The sequence below is a fragment of the Pezoporus occidentalis genome, unplaced genomic scaffold, assembly GCF_034315485.1.
Source record: "Pezoporus occidentalis ecotype Australia unplaced genomic scaffold, CSIRO_AGI_Poc_V1 ctg92, whole genome shotgun sequence".
Taxonomy (NCBI): domain Eukaryota; kingdom Metazoa; phylum Chordata; class Aves; order Psittaciformes; family Psittacidae; genus Pezoporus; species Pezoporus occidentalis.
The window spans coordinates 1142593-1163673 of record NW_026916284.1 but is presented as its reverse complement, the minus strand read 5'-3'; the positions used below and the strand labels follow the sequence as shown (position 1 = coordinate 1163673).

General features: G+C 50.1%; 3 protein-coding genes across 3 annotated transcripts; 1 reads left to right on the top strand and 2 right to left on the bottom strand.

The window, feature by feature from the left end:
* On the top strand, positions 1 to 6898 carry GUCA1B (guanylate cyclase activator 1B). The gene is made up of 5 exons (XM_062605615.1): positions 1 to 23; positions 297 to 1032; positions 2948 to 3097; positions 4447 to 4561; positions 5180 to 6898. The coding sequence occupies exons 2-5, from the start codon at positions 829 to 831 to the stop codon at positions 5305 to 5307; spliced, it is 597 nt and encodes a 198-aa protein (XP_062461599.1). The 5' UTR covers positions 1 to 23; positions 297 to 828; the 3' UTR covers positions 5308 to 6898.
* A 3579-nt stretch (positions 6899 to 10477) lies between these two features.
* GUCA1A (guanylate cyclase activator 1A) lies at positions 10478 to 13971 on the bottom strand. The gene is made up of 4 exons (XM_062605628.1): positions 13561 to 13971; positions 11643 to 11792; positions 11015 to 11105; positions 10478 to 10674 (listed from the first exon to the last, which is right to left on the bottom strand). Exons 1-4 carry the CDS (start codon positions 13756 to 13758, stop codon positions 10514 to 10516), a joined length of 600 nt encoding a protein of 199 aa, XP_062461612.1. The 5' UTR covers positions 13759 to 13971; the 3' UTR covers positions 10478 to 10513.
* Positions 13972 to 15612: 1641 nt separating this feature from the next.
* CIMIP3 (ciliary microtubule inner protein 3) lies at positions 15613 to 18765 on the bottom strand. Its single transcript, XM_062605683.1, has 2 exons — positions 18682 to 18765; positions 15613 to 16029 (listed from the first exon to the last, which is right to left on the bottom strand). The coding sequence occupies exons 1-2, from the start codon at positions 18691 to 18693 to the stop codon at positions 15640 to 15642; spliced, it is 402 nt and encodes a 133-aa protein (XP_062461667.1). The 5' UTR covers positions 18694 to 18765; the 3' UTR covers positions 15613 to 15639.
* Positions 18766 to 21081: the final 2316 nt, after the last annotated feature.

Genomic DNA, 21081 nt, shown 5'->3' with positions numbered 1-21081 from the left:
GCAAGCAATATTCATTAGTAAGAGTAAGTAGGAGGTGTGTGTTAATAATTAAAGGTATGGAGGGAAAATAAGAATAGCTCAATGTTTAAAAATTTAGAGGAACTAAATAATTCTGTTACTTTTAGCTGAGAGTTTTATGAATGAATTGTGGAAATGAGACAAATGTGTATTTATAGCTGCATGCATTTACTTGTTCTCTTGATCACTTTATTAGAGAAAAGCCTATAGTAGGCATTTAATTAACTTTATCCCTTAGCAGATTTCTTCACATGAGTGCTGTGTGCTTCATTTTTCAGGGCTTGCTTTCTGTAGTTGGTGTTTGATACCACGTCCCTTTTCTCTGAACCACTGGGTATCCCCAACAAGAAGGTTATACAAGCCCCAGCAGTGAACCCTGGCTTTCAAGTTCTTTGACATGAAGCTATTAGTGTGCAGAAGGATCCTGAGTGTCTGGGCTGTGGCCCTAAATAGGGCACAGCCTGGAACATCTGAAGGTCTCTGTGGCTCATAAGTGGGAATCTCCTAATGATCTTAGCTATTTTTAAACATGCCTCATGCCACCCTTTATACTGCTCTAAGGCAGAGAAGCAACTGTACGATCACCAAGCGAGCACCCAAAGCTGTGGTGGTGAAAACTAGGAGGAAAAGAGGAATAAGGAAGCAAAACATAAAGAAGGTGAAATAGCGAGGCAATATTACCATCAAGTAAAGGCACAAGACAGCAAGAGGACAAAGAGCAAGCAACTAAAGGTGACAAAAGGACGAGACAAGCAAAAGGCTTTGGCAGGGTTTTCCTTTGGTTGTTTTTATCTTGCTTTACGGAGCAGAATGGGACAGCAATTCACCAACGCTGAAGGGAAGCAAACAGAGATTGATGTTGCAGAACTGCAGGAATGGTACAAGAAGTTTGTAGTCGAATGTCCCAGCGGGACCCTCTTCATGCACGAATTCAAGCAGTTCTTCGGGGTCCAGGATAACCGTGAAGCAGCAGAGTACATTGAAAACATGTTCAGAGCTTTTGATAAGAATGGGGTAAGTGGTGAGGGGGTTTTGCAGTTATTTATCTAATAATTCATGTCTTTCTGCTGCTCTTTGGACCTGGATTTGGTGGTGCTGAGGCGCTGGCACAGGGTGCCCAGAGAAGCTGTGGCTGCCCCATCCCTGGCAGTGTTCAAGGCCAGGTTGGACACAGGGGCTTGGAGCAAGCTGCTCCAGTGGAAGGGGTCCCTGGCCGTGGCAGGGGTTGGAGCTGGAGGAGCTTTAAGGTCCCTTCAACCTGAACCATTCCGTGTTCCTATGAGCTTTAGGCAGCCAGTTTTTGAGACAGTGTTGAAAGAGCTTCAAATAGCCAAGATGGTTACATGAGGAACGCATCTCTATTATGATAGAAGGGGAATTATAGACAGAGGAAAGTCCTGCTCAGGCTTGCTATGCACTGGACGAAGTGTATATATGTGGTATGAGCAGGTGGCATGTAACAAAATATTGATTTTAGCTGCTCAAAAACAAAGGAATGCTGAACAATTGGGACATTCTGGTTTTAATTCCCATTGCTGTGTTTGTTATCAGACACCTGGGAAAAGTGGGCTTTCTGGTTTAGTAGCAGTTCATGCATACCCATGTGCTGGTGCAAAAGAACCTCATAGTAGCCTGTGCTATTTTAGATACTCAAACCAAATGTCATTTGATGGCTTTTGTGTCATCTTGAAATGGGCAAGCAATGCTTGCTCCTTTTTTTCCCCCCAGAGCTCTTGGTCATGCTCAAAGTAGAGGGTTTGCTGTGTCTAACTACAGGAAAAGGAGCAACAAGTCTGTTATACCTCAAATACACCAAAGTCCCTTCAGCTTCCCTTGCAGCCAGTGACAGAATCACATGAAAGAGGCAGCAAAAGTCAGTTTGTCACAAAGGATAAGGAAAAGTGTGGGCTGGTCAGGCTGGTCTTGGAATTTGAAGTTGGCAAACCCAAATTCCTGCAAATTACTGAAGGTCCTGGTCCCAACCCTGTTCAGAAAGCTGTGCCTGAAGTGTTGTGGATCAAGCAGTGGGCAGGAGGTGAAGTCCCATTTTGAGGAGCAGCTCTAAGGAGTCTGAAAATCCCTTTCTAAGGGATGCTTGTGTTTGTATGTTTTAAGAACACCAAATTAGGCTTAGGCCCATGGTTTTGCTTGAATGTACCCATGGTATATAATCAGTTAAGCAGGACCTAACCATCTGAAGGACCATCAGTAATATGGTAAGAAGCTCAATTGTTTCTTTATGCTTGCTGGCCTTCAAAGTCCAGTAGCAGCAGTGTTTCATCATGGCTGTGTTGTTGCAGAGCATTTCAGTGCCAGGAAGGTGGTGCACAGCCCAGACCTAGGGGTTTGCTGATGGGGTGGGGAGGGCTGTAGAGTGATTTGGGGCCCTGGCTCATCCCTGGGGATGGTGTTGATCTGCATGAGAGGTGTCTGCTGGAGGCTGCGGAGGGAGCTCTGCATCCCTTCCATGGCTGAAGTCTTCCTCAGTTGGATCAAGATCAAACAAGGGGAGAAGGATGGAGGAATGGGGTGATGGTTGGGTGTTGGTCTTGGTGATGAAGCAATTGAGGCCACTGAGAATGGCAAGCCCTTCCCAAAAAGTCACTACCTCCTGCACTGATCCTCATCTGCCTCCCTGTCCTCCATGTAATCTGTGCTGTCGTTGGGGTACTTAAATCACCAGTCTCTGGAGTCCTGGTGCATGTCCCCCTTATTGCAATGTCGAATTGCTTTCCTCTCCAGTGCCACACTCCTCACGGACTCATCCTTGGGGCGCTGGGGTCTGACTGCTTACTGATGGTCTCAAACTGGCACAAATGGTCTGTGAAATAGCTGTCCCATGGATTATCTTTTGGCAGTTTTAATCCAGGTTTTATATCAAGTATTCCCAGTTAAGTATCATTCAGCAGCTGCTTTCCTGTTTCGACAGGATAATACCATTGATTTTCTGGAATATGTAGCTGCCTTGAATCTTGTTTTACGAGGAAAACTGGAACACAAGCTGAGGTGGACATTCAAAGTGTATGACAAGGATGGGAATGGCTGCATAGATAAACCTGAGCTGTTGGAAATTGTGGAGGTAAGTAGGCATTGCCTCATCACTCATTTAAGCAATCACTGTTCTTTGGCAATGTAGGGATGTATATGGGGTTTGTGATAATCAGGTTTCAAGGCAGCTGTGGGTAGTGAGGAAGTGAAATTGCCTGGCCTTGGAGGAAGGGTTACATGCTCAGTGGTTTGATGGAGCCCCATGGGGTGGCTGAGGAATCATTCTACCCGCTGCGGGCAGCCTGGCTCTGCTGCTGCTGCTCAGAAACAAGGCATCTGGGTGCTGTTGTGAAGTTCCTCTATCTCTGCTCTGCCTTTCCTTTCATCCTTCTTACACCAAGATCCATTGCAGTCACCAGCACAAGAGAGTTTCACCCCATGCCTGTTACAGGAGTCAGGTTTCCTGCTTTAGTAGCTGGTGAGGATATAGAGAGGCACAAATGAGTGTGGAAATCCCTCCTGCAGTGATTGAGTTCTGTTGTTCTGCACTTAGCTGTAACTAGTGACTCTGTGAGAGGAGGCACGGGGCTTAGCAGACAGTCACACACAGGGTACCTGGCTTCTTATTTTAAGGTAAATGTCTTAGGTAAGTATCTTGGTGCTTGTGCTGGACTGCAGATGCTGACCCTTGCCCGGCAGTACCCATGAGGCTCAGTCAATGGTTATCAAATACCTGAGGTGAAAACCGAAACTGGGTCTGTGGACAGAGCCTTCTGGCCGGGAGGTGTGACCAGCTTGTTACCTGCAGCACCAGGAGGATCTGGGGTGTGTGTCTGGGGCAGGTTCAATTATAGTTTTGAGGTCAGCCAGGAATTGGCCCGAGCTCTGTTAGGCTCTTGCTAATCCCCTCTCTGTTGAGAGTTCAGACAAACCCTGTCAGCCTAAGGAGTGAAGTTAATAACGAGCAGGTGGTTGTCATGGGAGGAATGGATAAAATCTGCCCCTTTCCAGTGACAAAGTGGGTCAAAATGTGTGCTAATGCAGGCTTGATCTTGCACCTTGGGCACGGGTTCCTTGGGGGGAGAGGGCAGGGTAAGTCCAGATGTGCCTGGCCTCAGATGTTAAGAAGTCATACTCCAAAGTCAGATTTTCCCAGCTGTGAAACCCTTTCCTTGTTCTTTGCAAAGGAACCCTGAGGTCTGACCAAGATGTGTGAGGAAAATGGGAGTGCAGTTGCTTCAAAGAGCAACTGAAGTAATCCACAGTGTGTGTGAGCGTAAGGTCAGAGGTTTCATTAAAGGTCTGAGGCTGTCGAGTGACAGGTCTTTGCAGAGAGGTTCAAACCACAGCCTTTGTATAAGACCTTTACGCTGCTGGGGGGATAATGGAGTTCACTGCTTTTCATTTTCCAGTCCTTCTAATCTGTGAACTTCTTTTCAGTCCATCTACAAGCTGAAGAAAGCGTGTCGGTCAGAGGTGGAGGAGAGGACGCCATTGCTCACGCCAGAGGAGGTTGTGGACAGGATATTTCAGTTAGTGGATGAGAACGGGGATGGTAAGTGATGGATGGCTCAGATTGCATTCATGTGTAATGAAGTTATCTGTGCTGGGCAGGCTACTTTAATTCCGTCTATCAAGAAATCACTTAGGGCTGTTATGTTACTCAGACACACTGGGTTTGGTTCTGCTTTGCTTGTTGGAATCAGGAGGAAGTTGGTGCAGCAGGACAAAATAATTATGCATAATACAGAGGATTATATATATGTATAATACACTATTTTGGCTGGATTTTGATGCCACACACATCCTCTGAAAGCCTTCAGCAGCCAGAGTGTAGGTCCCAGTCCCAGCACAAATACCTTGAGTAAAGACAGTAGCTCCAGGCAAATTGGAGCTTGCAGGATCAGACTTGCAGTCCTCCTGAAGAGCATGTGTAAGCTAATGCAGCGTTTCATGGTAGCTGATGGGCTGGGGTAGGTGTGAATGCATTGGGTTCCAGCCTGGTGGTTTGTCTGTCAGCTAGCTGGGCTGATGTGCATGAGGAAATGAAGGACAGCTTTTGTCTTGTTAGCATATTTTCTGAAACATAGATGGATTTCTTTCCTGCCTTCCTCTTCTTGTCTTACTGGTCATGTTTTGTCTCCCCATCTTGTTCCCCTCATCTCATACACAGGGCAGCTGTCTCTTGATGAGTTCATTGATGGGGCCAGGAAAGACAAGTGGGTGATGAAGATGTTACAAATGGATGTAAACCCTGGGGGATGGATCTTGGAGCAGAGGAGAAAGAGTGCTTTGTTTTGAGAAAATTCAGGTTTGATACAGCTGAAAACGTGATGCTGACTACAACTGTGGCTCTCTTGCTCTAGGGTGGTAGTGGTTTTCCTTTTTAACACAATCTCAGCATCCAGATGAAAACTTCAGTGGTTTAAGAAGCCCTATCTCAATCTAAAACCCATGTGCTGCAGGTACCCCATGAATAAGTCAGTCTATGTACAGAATACCATGTTTGCCAGCTGTGGTTTTTGGTTGCACCCCAAGGGACAGACTTTGTGGCTTCCTGTAGTGGATCCTGAGCAGGGTTTTAGCCTGAGAACAGATGGGATTGGGAAGTGACAGTGGTACTGTCTCCAGTGCAGACTAGTGTTGGCATCATTCATGCCTGTGAGACACAAACACATCAACCCCAAAGTAACAGCAGAAGAGGTGGTCTGGCAGTCTTCATACATCCAGGATGTCTATATGTATGTTTAGTAGACTGTACTGCTAATGTAAGATATTGAACACCAACAAGTGACTCTCAAGTGTGAGAACTGGATTATAAGCAGAGCCAGGCCAATATACAGTTGAGGAAAACAAGGTGTGGGCTGGGAGGTGAAGCAGTAACTCCATCTTGCATCTCCCTCCTGGGGACCAGACTCTGCTGCTTCTTCCTGTTCAGAGACCTGGGTTCTGTGTGGCTGGAAAAAAGCTATTTCCAAACACTGAGCAGCAATAGAAAATGTACCTCTTCTTGACAGCCACTTGCAGAGGTCAGACTTGCACAAGTGTGGTTCTGGTCCTTTTGAGCCCCTGTTTCTCACCTGCATCATCACTCTAAACAGCTTTCCCTGCCCTGTGAAGACTGAATGAGCTTGAGGAGCTCCAGGACTTTCACTGCACTGGGACAAGTTTTGAGTGGAAGGAGAGAGAAGGGAAGAGCAGAGTTTTGCTCTCTGCAGTGAGAGGATTGGTGCTGCTTCATCAGCAGGACCACAGGATGGAGCAAGTGACAGAATCCGAGTTACTAAAGTGGTACAGTGGTTTTACACTGGACTTAATTTAGCCACGGGATATAGGTATAAAGTTTGCACAGTTGTAGGCTGAGCTGCTATTCTATCCCATATTCCTACATATATACATGTATGTGGAAAGAGAGTTTGGGTTGAAACAAAGTTTTTGTTCACCTTAGTTGTTAGCAGGAAAATAACACGAGTTTTTGTGGCTTAATTTTCCCATGGGATCAGTGGGCCAGCTCATACCCATGAAAAGATTTGCAATCCCTTTTTTGTGGCCTTTCTGACTGTATTATCTTTCATTAGTTGGTTAGCTTGCTGCTTTGTCCTGGCAATTTAACCAATGGAGCAAACTCAGGAATATGAGGGATCCATAGGGATAAGACACAATCACTGCTAGAGTTCAGATGCACATTTCCATGTCTAAATGGCCTTTTGAAGAGTGCTCTGGAAATACACGCCAGCTTGTGGCATGCTCGCTTATCAAAGCTCATTAGACTTCCAGTTTATGCTGCTGTAAGGCAGCTGTTTAAAGCTCATTCAGGTCAATAGCTGAACAGCCAAAGAGCTGGAAGAAAAACCTGACTTCTGACCTGAGAAGAAGAGAAGATCTCGCTTGCCTGGAAGAGAAATTCTCTTCACTGGTTTTCCAGCTTGTTTTCCAACAAATGTTTTCGTGGGAGGATGCAAATCTCTACTTCCTTAAATTTGAGCCTCTCGACCAACATACCACACTGCTGCTCACAACTCTTACGTGGATGCTTAGTGACTATAGCTGCATTGTGCAGGTTTACTTCAAGGCTTTCAGTTCTCTTACTCTGTTCGCTTGGTCGCATCAGGCAGAGGAAGGAGCTGTTGGGTGCCCCCCGCACCAGCAGTCCTCTGTTGGGGTGGTAGAGGGCATCCTAACACTGAGCACTTGGACGGTTGTTGGTAGAAGTTTTGTAACACATGGATTTAATAAAGGAATTGTGTATGAAAGTTCTGCTTGGTTTGGAGTATTTGTTTTCACTCAGAATGAAGGCAAAGACCTGAGTATGACCAAAAGCATCGTCTTTACAATTGACTGAATGAATTTAAGGAGGTGTTAAGTGTAACAGCTAACCTGGGTAAGACAGCTACCAGGTGGAGAAGACAGTGCCTGTTCTAATCCTGCCAAGACTGAAGCAGGAACCTCGAAGCATTTAGGACTCAAAGCACTGGACGTGGTAGTGGGATGGTTCTACCTCCGCTGGCCTGGAAAGCCCCAGGATGGTGGCAATGCCCGTGGTGGATAAGGCCTGTGTTAGTGCTGGCATAACCCAGTGGAAAATCATTCCTATTATCAGTTGTGTAATCTTTTGTCAAGAAATCACAAGGTGCTTTAGTTTTAGTCCTATTTTTAAACCCATAGGTATAAACGCTTTGATCTCCTCCCAAACTCAGTGCAACGTTCACATCAAGCTGTTGATGTCAGACCTTTTGCATAATGCATTTTCCAGACTTACAGCCCAGCTAGGATTGGATTTGACTGATCGGATTTCCTTGGGGTCTAAATTGGGAGATAGGATGGCTTGGAAAAGGCAAATGCCATGTGATGTTCCTGAGCTTCTACCATCTGCTCTGACGTTTGATGCCTCTGAAGGTGGGCAGGATTGAAGATGGAATAATCAGGTAAGAAAGCTGAAGGTGAGGCTGCTGTTGAAGGAGGCTGGTGGGGAGAGGCACCAGGGAGCAGCAGGAATCTTATCTTGGGATGCTCTGGGATATTCCCGGGGGAAGCACAGAGCTCTGCTTTGCATGCTCTTTATTTGCCTATGCTCTCAGAGGGGAGCTTCACCCATGGATAGCTGGGGTTTGGTGGCTGCCCAGGGGAAAGGTTTGTGTCCGGGTCATTCCCAAAGCACCCATGTGCAGCTTCCCATGTCATGTTGAACTGAACGGCCATGCCAGGACTTACACAGCCCCTTGCTGGTCACTACAGGGACTTCTTGCGGTCTCACCACACTCGTTTCTCACTGTACCTGTGCTCAGGTCTGGCAGGGTGGGAAAAGATGACTTTCCTCCTCCCCTTCAAAGGGAAGTGCACCTCAAATTTAGAAAGTATCTCAAACACATCCCCCTTAAATACCCTCTATTTAGAATCACAGAATGGTTTGGGTTGGAAGGGACCTTAAAGCTCCTCCAGCTCCAACCCCTGCCACGGGCAGGGACCCCTTCCACTGGAGCAGCTTGCTCCAAGCCCCTGTGTCCAACCTGGCCTTGAACACTGCCAGGGATGGGGCAGCCACAGCTTCTCTGGGCACCCTGTGCCAGCGCCTCAGCACCCTCACAGGGAAGAGCTTCTGCCTAAGAGCTCATCTCAGCCTCCCCTCTGGCAGCTTCATGATGCCAAAACAAAGGTTTCTGCACTTGCATGAGACAGCAAATGCGTCCTGCTGGAAGCAGAATGATTGACTGAGGGAGAAAAAGCACAGCCTGCAAGAGCCTTGTAAAACAGCTTTATTAGTGCGCTATAGAATGGCACTACAAAAGCTTCATGGTGAAACACAGTCAAATGAAAAAGGTGCCCAGGAAAAATGGTCAGAAAGTTGCTTATGAATTGCAAGCATCCAATGCCAAATAACGACTTTCATCTAGCCAGGAGCTCCTTCCTGGTGTCCTGTATTGCCTCATATGAGGTGAGGAAATCCCTCTCGAGGAGCAGCCAAGGCACAACCCCAGCTTGGTGTGGGGCTGAGGCTGCTGCTCTCACAACCTCCTTGTGCGTGTGCTGGGTCCTGGGCACAGCCCCTGCTCCTGGCACTGGTTATCAGCACCGGGAGATAAGATTCCTGTGCCCAGGATGCTTTAATAAGGGGTGACTGGGGTTTATTCCACAGGGGACGGTCCCTGAGCCCACTGTGCCATGGATGGCACCCATTGCCTGCTCAGGAATACTCAGGTGCTTGCGGATGCTCATGGTGCGGACATGGTGTCTGGCCCATCTCTAGCAGCACAGCCCTTCAGACTGCGCGCAGTTTGCTGCCGTTGTCGTTAAAACCACTCGAGGGTGCCACAGAGCGTAACTTGGAGGAGAGGTTTTGTTGTGCAGCTGAGGAGACACGCAGGAATCTTCCTACAAACGGGCACAGCTTTTTCCCCTCTCAGGTTACCGCTATCGCAGCCCTTCCAGGTATTTCAAACCGAAATACTGAATCCCAGCCTGGTTTGGGTTGGAAGGGATTTGAAAGCTCATCCACTTCCAACCCCTTGCCATAGGCAGGGACCCCTTCCATAGAGCAGCTTGCTCCAAGCCCCTGTGTCCAACCTGGCCTTGAGCACTGCCAGGGATGGGGCAGCCACAGCTTCTCTGGGCACCCTGTGCCAGCGCCTCAGCACCCTCACAGGGAACAGTTTCTGCCTAAGATCTAATAGCATGCCCTGAAAGTTCAGATAGCTGTTCAAAAAAGGCACCATTCTGTGTTTTTAATGCTTTAAAAACAAAGAGGAGCCACTGCATTCACCACTCCCCTTTTTCTAGCTCGTAGGTGGTTTTCTCTTAGAATCATAGAATCATGGAAGAGTTACGGTTGGAAAGGACCTTAAGATCATCTCATTCCAACTCCCCTACCATGGGCAGGGACACCTCACACTAAACCATGCCACCCAAGGCTTCGTCCAACCTGGCCTTGAACACTGCCAGGGATGGAGCATTCACAACCTCCTTGGGCAATGATCTTACATGATCATTAATGATTGCTAACAGAATAATAGCAAATGAAAGCAGCAACGGCTAAAAATGCTGATCTTGTGCTCTGGAAATGTGCATGGAGAGAGAAGGTTCGGGTCTGCTGTGCAGGTTTCATACGTGTGTCCTTTGGGGACCTCCTTTCACCAGGGCCAAGTGCTGGCAGCCCTGGGGCTCATCCCCTGCAGATGCTGGTGTTGGCCGCTGCTTGGTGTGAGGCTCTCTTGGTGCATTGTGTCCCTGCATCACACAAGAGGTCCCACTGGCAGTCCTGGGGGGAGATGTGTGCTTCCAGCACGATGAGCTGCCATCACAGCACCCCTCTTCACTGCTGCACTGGGCAGGACCAAGGCAGAGCCCCAGACTCCCCTGAGCCATGTGCCAGGGGAGCAGTAGCTTAGGAGCAGACCCTGGTCCCTATAGTCTATCGCTGGCTGCACTGGTGCTGGGGCAGCTCCCACAAACACATTTGTTTTAAGGATGCAAAGGGGGGGAAGCAGAGAGGAAGGGAAGGCATCCCGGGAGCCTATTGGGCAGCCTCTGCCTCCTGCTGCGGCTCGTGCGGGTTCTTCCCATCGTTCTGGATCAACCGGACGATGTGTGTCAGGTCCAGGCTGCGGGTGAGGATGTCGAGCAGCACCTCATCCTTCTGCACGCCCTCCATGAACTCTTCCAGGGAAAGCTCACCTGCAGGAGCACAGTGGGAAAAGATCTGTTCAGCCCTGCAGCCTCTCTGCTCCCACTGCAGCCCCCTCTGGAGTTACATGGACCATAACATGGGGCCCTTCCTGGTGTCCCAGGTCTGTGTCGTACTCCCCAAACCCCATCCCAGCTAAATCCTGCCAGTACAACAAGGGACAGTTTGCAGTGGCTCCAGCCCACGGAGGGGATGAGTTAAACCCTCATGGGGAGCTGCTCTCTTCCACATCCTGGTGTTTTGGGCCATCCAGCATCTGGAATTGCTGTGGCCTGCAGGGCAGGGGGAAGCTGGGAGCAGGATTTGGCTTTGTGTAAGGAAGTTCCTCACCATCTCCATTGATGTCGATTTTGTCAAACACCATGTTTGTGAATTCCTCAGCCGTCATCTTTTCGTTGCACCGGTTGATGGCTCGAATAGCCTGGAGGAGAAGAAGGACACAGGATAACTACCGAGTGTTGTGAGGTTTGTGTACCGGTGGGTACCAGCAGCTGAGTGACCAGATGTGAGAGACCAAAGCTTTGATGCAGGCAGTTAGTTCTGAAAGGAATAAATCCTTGCCAAAAAACCCAGAGATTAAAATCCCTTAAAAAGGCAATCAATGCATTAAAAGATTAAGCGGCCGCACTGGGATAAGCCAGGAGCCGTCCACCTCTGCAGATCCTGCGATTAAATCAAAGTGCTTATCTCAGCCTGGGTTGCAGTGGACGCGCTTAAACAGCCTGCGATAGGGAGACAAGGGCTTGCTGTGGGGCTGAGCGTGCCGGAGTGGGGTGCTTGAGGCAGGGCGGCCAGGCCGGTGGGACTGGCAGAGGACACGCAGCAGGTTTGGCCACTTCCTGTTCATTTACCAGGGAGGTGTCCTTTGGGTTGGAACATTCCTGTTGCAGCCTTTCTATGTACCTGCATCCAATGACCCTTGTGGGTGATAGGAATGGGAAAGGCTGAGCCCGCTCACCTTGATGATGTTCAGCAGCTCTCCCCGGTCAATGCAGCCGTTCCCATCCACATCATAGAGCTTGAAGTACCACCGCAGCTTCTGATCCACCTTCCCTTTGAGGACCAGACTCAGAGCTGCCACGTACTCCATAAAATCTATGTAGCCGTCCTGGAAGCAGAAGGGTAGAATCTGAACGAGACTCGAAGCAAAGAGTCAGGCAGGAAGAGATTTTCCTGGCCAGTTTATGGATGTCCCCACTGGAAGACTCCATGTGCTGAGGGCTCTGTTAATCCACACAGGGCTGTTATGTGTTGATAACAACCAAACTCAGTGGGTGCACATGGCTTGGACTAACCTTCAAAGCCAGCCTGAGCGGAAGGAGCCTATGCAAAGCAGTGGTAATTCAGAGGTCAAAGAGGAGCAGGTTTACACAGATGAACCCTGATGGATTACCTGATGTTATCCTTTACAGCTCTTTTCCGCTGCTTTTTTCTCCCATGCAAAGCTTCAGGAGAGGAATGAGCTCAGGAATTCCCCCAGTGTTTTGGGAAGGAGCTGCTCTGTCCCTGTGCCATTTGTGTGTCTGCTTCACTCTCCTTACCTCAAAAGCACAAATACTTTTATCTTTGACTTTCCTCCCCGGTGTTTGCCGAGCACCAGCTCACACCACAGCATTGAGAGACGTTCAGCTGGACCCACAGACGGCTCCCAGGCCGGGTTATGGTACCATTGGCACCAATGACACCACCCTGTGATGTTCACAGCTTCTAGGGTGCTTGCTGAAGTGCCACAGAGCATTTTGATGGCACAAACCATTGGGATAGAGAGTGCTTTGAAGGAAAATGATAGACACTACAAACCATGGGCAGTCATCAATAGAGAATAAGCCAGTGTTTTGTCAATGAGAAAAGCCATCAAGGCCTGTTCAGGTATAGATCATCTGCTTTATCCTGCTGCTGCAGGTGCCAGATTAGGTATAAATTGATACTAAGCCCCATTTCCTGTGCATCAATTCCCTTTTCAGGCAGGCATTCAAACACGGGGCAGTGAGCAAGGTAAAGGCTTAAACATAGAATCATAGAATCATGAACGGTTTGGGCTGGAAGGGACCTTAAAGCTCATCCAGCTCCAACCCCTGTCACAGGCAGGGACACCTTCCACTAGAGCAGCTTGCTCCAAGGCCCTGGATGTTTCTTCCCCTTGGAGTCACAGCATCCATCTGCTTCTCTCGCCTGGCTCCAGAGCTGGGAAAACAGCATTCCCAAGCTCGTGCAGGTGCTTTGGGACTACCCTGCTCCAGGGATGCAGCACAGCCACAGCCTGAGATGCAAAGCCTTTCCATGGGCAACAAAAGACCTGAGCTCCTTATTGTATGGAACTGAGCACATGTAATAAAAGCAATGAAACTCTAGTCCATCTGTAACTTAAAACAATGGAAAACCAAACCAGGTCTGTTCTGCAAAGCAGAGCTCGTGCCACGCTTGGGAACTCTGTTTCTGCATGAATGCAGCACTTGTTCTCACCCCACTCGCTTCTTCCTCTGTCACAACACTCGCTATATGAGGGTTAAAGGGCACTTCATTGGAAACGGATCACAGACACAGATAAAACCAAACTATTTGAGTCATTTAAAAGGAAAACATCAGCTCAGGGCCAAATCTTCTTTCTCCCAGAGCAGGCAGTAAATGGGGAGGTTTTGCTGCCATTTTTCACTGTACATACCTATCATTTATGATGCCAAAGAGAATCAGACCATCCACAGTGACACACACAGAGTCCTAGCGCAGTTAGGGTTGGAAAGGACTTTAAGATCCTCTTGTTCCAAGCCCTTTGCCACGCACAGGGACATCCATCCCACATACACCCACGTACCCCCCATGCACATCACACCCAGAGCCGAGCCCTGCCCAGGCTGAGCGGGGAGGACAATATTTACCTTGTTAAAGTCAAACGTCTCAAACATTTGCTCAACGTATTTGTTGGCAGCAGGAGTCAGGTTTTTCAAGCCAAAGAACTGCTTGAACTCATAGAGGGTGAGCTGGCCCGAAGGACACTCCGTCATGAACTTCTTATACCACTGGTGGCACTCGGTGGTGCTCAGCTCCTCCACGGATTTCCCGTCCATGTTCCCCATCTCGGCTCACTTTGCAGCCAAAGCAATGGGTGTTTTGAGGTGGAATTTGAGGGCTTTCTCTTGACTTCTGCTTCTTGCCTTTAGAGTCTTGGTGTTGGCGGCGCTGCAGGGATCACTCGTTGGGAAGAACCCAGCTGCCTGTGTGTGGGTGATGGAGGCAAAAGCCACCTCTCCCTGGGGAAACTCCAAAGCACAAAATCCTCTTTGGACAAGAGGGTGGCATTTAAGTACCCAGCAAATCCCTCCCTGGCGGCCAATGAGGCGCAGGGGGGTGATGGGCTCCTGCCAGGCATTAAGAGTTGAGGGTTAAAATAGAAAGGAGGTAAAATGGGCAAGTCTTGCAGATTACAGGCCCAGCAGAGGATTACGAGGGTGGAATTTTCTCTGTGATGATGTAATCTCCTAATCCACTTCATTTATGATTTGGGGGGGGGGGGTGTCACGTAAGTAATACCTTTTGGACCAAAATCAGAGTGAGAAGAAAGAGAAGAACCACTCGGAAGTGCTGCTACTGAGGTTTGGTCTCCTCTGCCTGGAGGATTTCCAGTCCGAGCTGAAATTCAGGAAGGGGGAGGCACCATGTCATCTCCTGTAAGAGCTGCTGCATGAGGGTAAATTTGGTGTGCTGGCACCAACATAGGAACATAATTGCTTTGACTGGTAAAGGTTTAAGTGCTCTAAATGCAGACACCACATGCTGTGATGATCTTCTCCCAGGGAAGCTCTCATTCCTCCCAGCTGATGGAGCCCTGTGCTCTTATCCCTTCAGTGCTGGACACGGCACATCCCATGTTACCAGCACTCAGCTGATGCAAGTGCTGTTGAATGCAGCTTTGATTTTCATTTATGATGAATTACCATGTAAATATGACCACAACCAGTGCTGGTTTTACCCTGATGCACAGCACTCAGGGAAGGACTGGGAGATAAAGTAGCATGGACCAGATCATCCACTAGTAATAAGACGGATGTGACAACTGGATCTCAACCTGCAGAGAGTCTGTCCTGTAACACTTACTTTTATGTCCATGTATATAACTTTAAGACAAAAAGCCCAGCTTTTATGTGTTGCAGAGCTCAGTATTGCAAATTAGGAGTAACTCTGCTAAAGCAAGTGGCATTCTGCAAGTGTAAAACAGTTACGAAGAAGGAATTAGCTTGGGAAGTGCTAATCCTACACTGGCCAGCAGCAACAGGCACAGCTCTGCGAGCAAAGTGGTGCTTTAGTGGGTGCCCTGGACCCTGACCCACTGCCAAAGGGATGTGGCTGGGATAGCCCGTCCTGTGGCACACAGAAGGGTTGCAATACTGAGACATTCATTAATAGCAGAAAGGTTGGGTATTAAATGTGGATGCAGGCTCAGCAGCTCCTTCAGGTACTTGCTAGCGGTGCATCCAGTTGCCCAGGGTCAGAATCCCTCACCACGCTCACAGGGAAGAGCTTCTGCCTTAGATATTTCATGCTGCGCTCTGCGGAGAGCTGCAGGCACGTGCCCCCGCCATTTCAGCTCCAATTAGCATCTCTTTTCTGAGCACCATAAATGAAACACGCTTTTCCATTCACAAAGGACAACGCTTTGCCTGTGTCTGGGGAAAGCCTGGTGAATGAAGAAGTCCTTCCAAAGCACGAGCAGAAGCCAGGTTCCTTGTGCAGATGGGCCTGGCTGGGTCACCATTCACACACTGCCTCCACGTAAGCTGGTAGCAACAAATGACAGGACAAACGGGGCTAGGATTTGAGAGCAAAACCCACCCTGCACGTTTGTCTGAGGAGCAGTGACAGCTTCACCAGCCATTGCGGTGCTCCCTGGTTGTGGCTCAGACACCCAGTGGGAAGCTGAAGTCACACCAGAACACATCACTGCTTTCATTCCTTGGGATTTATTGGGTTTCCTTGGGCTTTTTGCCCTGGATGGGTCTCCATTTCACAACGTTTGCACTCGGGACATCCATCACCTTCCTGGTGTGATCGGTGTCGCGGTGGAAGCGGTACCCGCACGTTGCCTTCTGCGCCGTGGAGAAGGGGCTGTGCGAGTTGGAGCAAGTGGATTGGTAGAAGAGAAAATGGAAGGAATTGGGCCGATGGTTCCCATAATGGGTGACAAAAGGAATGCAGTGGGCAGCCAAAGGCCGGGCCCTGTGGGGCTGTGCTGGAGGGGGCTGGCTCTGTGGGATGGGCGGCGAGTGGGAGACGTCCTGCTTCTCTTTGGTCTCCTCTGTTCCCTTTGGTCTCTTGTGGTCTTTGCCGGGGGCTTCTGGTGGCTGAGTCCTCTATGGGGCAAAAGAACCAGACAAACGCACTGCAATTGCCCGCACACTTTGCTCTCCTCACCAGGGCAGAAGGCCCCTGTACTAGTAACCAAAAAGCAGCAAGTTAAGCAAACCAGCAGAGCTTATGGAATACCAGCCTGCTTGCACCCGTTGCAAAGGCAGTCAGTAGGCAGTGTAAATGCAGAGAAGGCAGCTATTTCCATTTCATAGAGTCACAGCCTGGTTTGTGTTGAAGGGACCTTAAAGCTCATCCAGTTTCAATCCCTGCCATGAGCAGGGACACCTTCCACTAGCGCAGGTTGCTTCAAACCCTAGCCAACCTGGCCTTGAACACTGCCCTTTCTTTAGCTAAAAGTCGAAGGTGGCGTTGCTCAAAGTGCTTAAAGTGAGTTTAAAATCAAATGATGCACTGGAAATACAGAAAAGGCTTAGTGGAAATTAAGGAAATCATAGTGAGAAATGCCCATGGCAAGACTCGAAGCACTCAATTCTCTCTTGACTGGTTATTTGTAACAGGGCAGAGTGAATATAAAGTGCTACCCAGTTTCTGATGTCCCTGCTGTCAGTCTGACCTGGCTCCCCCTTCCACCTCTTTTGGAGGATGCAATTCCTTTCTGTGTTTGGCACAAGGAACCCCAGTCCCAGATGGAGATCTCAACCGTGACAGCTATAAATGACAGTGGTACCTGTTCCTTGTAAAGCCTGCACCTAACCACAGCTATGGCAAACCAGCCGTGAAGATGGTCCAACCCCATCTGACCCACAAGACGCAACGGGATGTATCAGTGATGACAGAACCATAACGCTGTCCTTTGCAAACACAGCCCGGGGCATCAGCTCAGCAGCCTCCGGGTCACCCTGTGGGTGCCTACCACCACCCTGCGCCTTGTGCTGCTGTGTTCACTGCTCTTCCCAAATCTCTAAGTGGGTTTCGCCCTCCTGGGGATGTGCAGGGAAAATCTGGGTTGTTGATAACAGGCAAAGCTCTTCCCCACCACCAGCTGGGTCACGTTGCTGAAGTCCTGGGGCAAAGCCAGTGCCACCAGCCCTATGCACGAGCTGCCCCTGTGGTCCTCGGTCCAACACCCGCTTCACTGTGCATTTACATCCCCCCTTTGCAGAGGAGGCGGTGTGGACGTGTGCCCCAAGACACACATGGGGCTGAGCTGTCACCCCTGGCTGCTCTGAGGCTCTGCTTGACTGAGCAGCTGTTTGTGCTGCTGTTATTTAACCATGACTCAGTTATCTTGTGTTCATTGATGACTCCTCCGTGCTAATGGAAACTGGCTCTTCCCCAGCAATTAACTGCTTTACTCCTGGGCGTCCTAAATAAACGCTTTGCTGTCTGCCTTTATTTTTAACCCACTAAAGAGGTTTCCTAGTTTCCGTGACGCCCTGGCTTACCGGGTGCTCTATTTCTGATCCTGTGCTCTGAGCACTGCCTCCTAAACCTGTTAGGAGGGGGACACCAGCAAACTGTTTAGAAATCCCCTTCGAGGGAAATGCCCCCATCCCCATGGATTCATCACCTTTTTTTTGCTACCCATTTCCCCATTTCATTTGCCAGATGCTCGCAAGGTTCCATTGCTGGAGCTCAGGACAAGCATTATTTCATCCAGCACTTAAACACTTTACCCCCATTTTCTCCACTTAAAGAGATGGATTTTGGCTCCTGAAGAGCACAGTTTGTACCATGACCATCATTTCAGTGTGGTTTGCGTGGCCCTGCCCCGAACAGGGATTTGCTCAGAAACGATCCCGTTCACATGTGTGCATGATTACAGCTCGTGGCCTTTCTCGCTTCGGAAGATAAGAGACAAGTACGCACACGACTGCAGGTGCGTCCACCCAGCAGGGAGGCGTTCGTGTTATTAAAGCAGTGCAGTTGGGGTGGGGAGCAGAGGCCGTGGCTGCTTTGAAAACCCAACTGCTAAGTCATGTGGATGCTTTTGAGGTGTGCAAGCCTTGCACGCAGTCGGTGATAGGGGCTGACAGCTGTTCCCAGTGACAGGCAGGGTACCGTGCCTTGTGAAGCACTCTTGTGATGGGGTTCGGCTGCCCCGGGTGTTGCTGCTCATCCCTTGGGGCACCTAAGGGTGCAGAAACATCCTCCTTGCTGGGGGAGTGCATCTGCTTACGTGATCCCTGTCTTTGAGGGGAAGCATCAGCTCAATGTCCTCAGTGCTATTTATGGCACTGCCAGAGCTCAGTGGCTGAATGAAGAATCCCACATAATCCTATTGCATCCAGTTATGTGTTTAGAGATCCCTAATCCCTGCTAAACTGCCTGTTGTCTCTCAAGGAACATCCTCACAGGTGGGGTCACAGAGAGAACAACGATTTCAGTAAATCAAGGGATCACCAAGGGTTCAGACATCCATTCTAGATGAGGGTTCCCCTGCCCATCCTGCCCTGTGCTGCTGCCACCCTCCTTGCCCTGCAGCAAGGGAACCCTGATCCTGCGCTTGTCCCTATGCAGCCATCCCAGGTCTGTCACACAGGGTTTGCTCTGAGCTCTCCACGGATGATGGTGATGCAGCAGGGCAGGGACGAGGCATCACACCAGCGCCACCAGGACCCTTCCGTCCCGGCCGCCCATGGGAAGGGGATGGGGAAAGCAGGAATCCCTCCTGCCAAGCCGTGAGCTCCCACCTGCGAGGCCATCTCCCTGCTGGGGACCCGCACACAGGGACCCCGGCGCACGGGGCTGTCAGTGCTGGAGCTGGAGGCAGCGCTGCCGCGGCTGCTGGGGCCATTGGGACCATTGTGACCATCGGGGCCATTGTGACCGTGAGGGTGGGAGCTGTCACAGTGGGGCCCAGGCTGAGCAGGGCTGCTCGGGCCCGGCGTGCTGGGGAGCGCAGGGGTTCAGCCACGGAGATGAGGAGGGAGCTGCTTCTCCTATGGGACAAGGGAGGGATTGCATCCAATGGGAGCCACCGCTGCTGCCCGTCCAGGGCAGGAGGGTTTCTCCTCCCATCCCTCCCCGGGTCTGGATGAGGATCCGCACCACACAAGCGCTTCACACACCTGCGGGTGCACCCTGTGCATCTGCAGAGTGCAGCTCCTCACGCTGATGCAAAAGCAGATTGTTCTGGGGTGTTTACTTGTAATAGGATCAAAGGCAGCCTCACACTGTGGTGTGTTCAATCAGAGCAGAGCTCACATGGCTATTTCTATGCCATAAAATCCGATGGCGATCTTCCAAGTGCTTTCCCGAGCTCTGTGCTCGGCCCACCTTTAGCTGTGTGGCCTCAATGGAGATAGGAGAGTGGCACTTGTCCTCCCTTAAAATAGCAGCCGTACCGCCACGCTGGGCATCTTTGCTGCCCCTTTCACATGCATGCTTTGCCAAAAGCAAACCTTCCTCGCTGCTCTTGCAAACCCTGGGCTTTCCCTGGTCTCCCGGGGTGAGGTCTGTGCTTTATTAGGAGGAGGAAGGTAAAGAGCAAACGTTTTTCATCTGGAACAGACAGGAGGGTGCACATGAGCTCCTGTGTTCACTGCGATAATAAATTCACCTTGGAACACTCATCCCTTCCTGTTGTGAGGAGTGTGTTTTCCAACGCGCACCACCCAGGGTGAGGCTCAGCCATCGCTGCTGGTGGCTCGGGTACAGCTCCCAGCCATGGAGCTGCTCCGGAGTCCCCCCTGCCCCAGGGCAGAGCAGTTCTCCAGGGGCTGAATCACACCTTCCTCCTCCTGCAGAGCATCCCTGCGGCGCTGCAGCCCCTTTGATGTGTCCCTGGTGCAATGACACTTTGTAGGACACGGCCGTGCACGAGCCCAGGCTTTCTCATTCCGTGGGATTTTATTGGCTTCTCTTCTTAAAATAGCTCCTTTTCTCTTTCCCCTTTCCCTTCACTTTGTCTGTGTATCCTGCTCGGTTTGGTCACTCAAAGACTGAATATCAGCAAGCACATATGTCCTGCCTATCATAGAATCCCAGACTGGTTTGGGTTGGAAGGGACCTTAAACTCCTCCAGCTCCAACCCCTGCCACGGGCAGGGACCCCTTCCACTGGAGCAGCTTGCTCCAAGCCCCTGTGTCCAACCTGCCCTTGAACACTGCCAGGGATGGGGCAGCCACAGCTTCTCTGGGCACCCTGTGCCAGCGCCTCAGCACCCTCATAGGGAAGAACTTTGGCTTAATATCTAATGTCAATCTCCCTTTCCAAGTCCTTCATTTCATCCGATTCCTGCTTTCAAGAGGTGTCAGTGAATTTTCTTTCCATGTCTGGGGTTCACAGTATTGGGTCCTGCACAGAGCTCTCTGGGGCAATGCTGTTTCCCGGTTTCCATTCTTTTCCTGCTCTTGCCTGCGGGCAGGGCAATCCCTTTGCCTCCCATCCCAACTGAAACCCAACTGTGGGTCCCTGTGGCGTGTTCCTGGGCAGATGGCTGCAGGATTGTCCCCGCTCCCTGTCCCACACAGGCAGCAGTTAAGATAACTGTCAGCAAGGCGTGAGTCCCGCTAATTGCAGGGCTTGTGCATGGCACAGAGCTGTCCCTTCCGCAGCACCGCTGCTGCAAGAGCCGACTGGGAGCCGGCTGCCATTGGAGCATGGGGCATTGGGCATAATTGTGCACACCCCCTTTAGATAGGGACAGGCCAAGGGGAATGGCTTTAACCTGCCCCAGGGGAGACTGAGATGAGCTCTTAGGCAGAAGCTCTTCCCTGTGAGGGTGCTGAGGCGCTGGCACAGGGTGCCCAGAGAAGCTGTGGCTGCCCCATCCCTGGCAGTGCTCAAGGCCAGGTTGGACACAGGGGCTTGGAGCAAGCTGCTCCAGTGGAAGTGGTCCCTGCCCGGGGCAGGGGTTGGAGCTGGAGGAGCCTTAAGCTCCCTTCCAACCTGAACCATTGTGTGATTCTGCACTTACAACTGCAGGGCTGAATTCCTGTGGTACAAGATTTTAACTCTTCTTTTCTTAATTCACTTTATTTAAGTGCTGCCTGACAGTTTATGCCATAATTAGGTTTTCCCTTTGAAATACCCTAACAGTACTCATTTTTCACTGTTCACAGGTGATTTAATGTGTCTTAATTTGAGCT

Coding starts and splice junctions, on each gene's coding strand:
- GUCA1B (XM_062605615.1), top strand. CDS start 829: ATGGGACAGCAATTCACCAACGCTGAAGGGAAGCAAACAGAGATTGAT. Junction 1,033..2,947: donor GAGCTTTTGATAAGAATGGG/GTAAGTGGTGAG, acceptor CTGTTTCGACAG/GATAATACCATTGATTTTCT. Junction 3,098..4,446: donor AGCTGTTGGAAATTGTGGAG/GTAAGTAGGCAT, acceptor ACTTCTTTTCAG/TCCATCTACAAGCTGAAGAA.
- GUCA1A (XM_062605628.1), bottom strand. CDS start 13,758: ATGGGGAACATGGACGGGAAATCCGTGGAGGAGCTGAGCACCACCGAG. Junction 11,793..13,560: donor AGACGTTTGACTTTAACAAG/GTAAATATTGTC, acceptor TTCTGCTTCCAG/GACGGCTACATAGATTTTAT. Junction 10,675..11,014: donor AATCGACATCAATGGAGATG/GTGAGGAACTTC, acceptor GTGCTCCTGCAG/GTGAGCTTTCCCTGGAAGAG.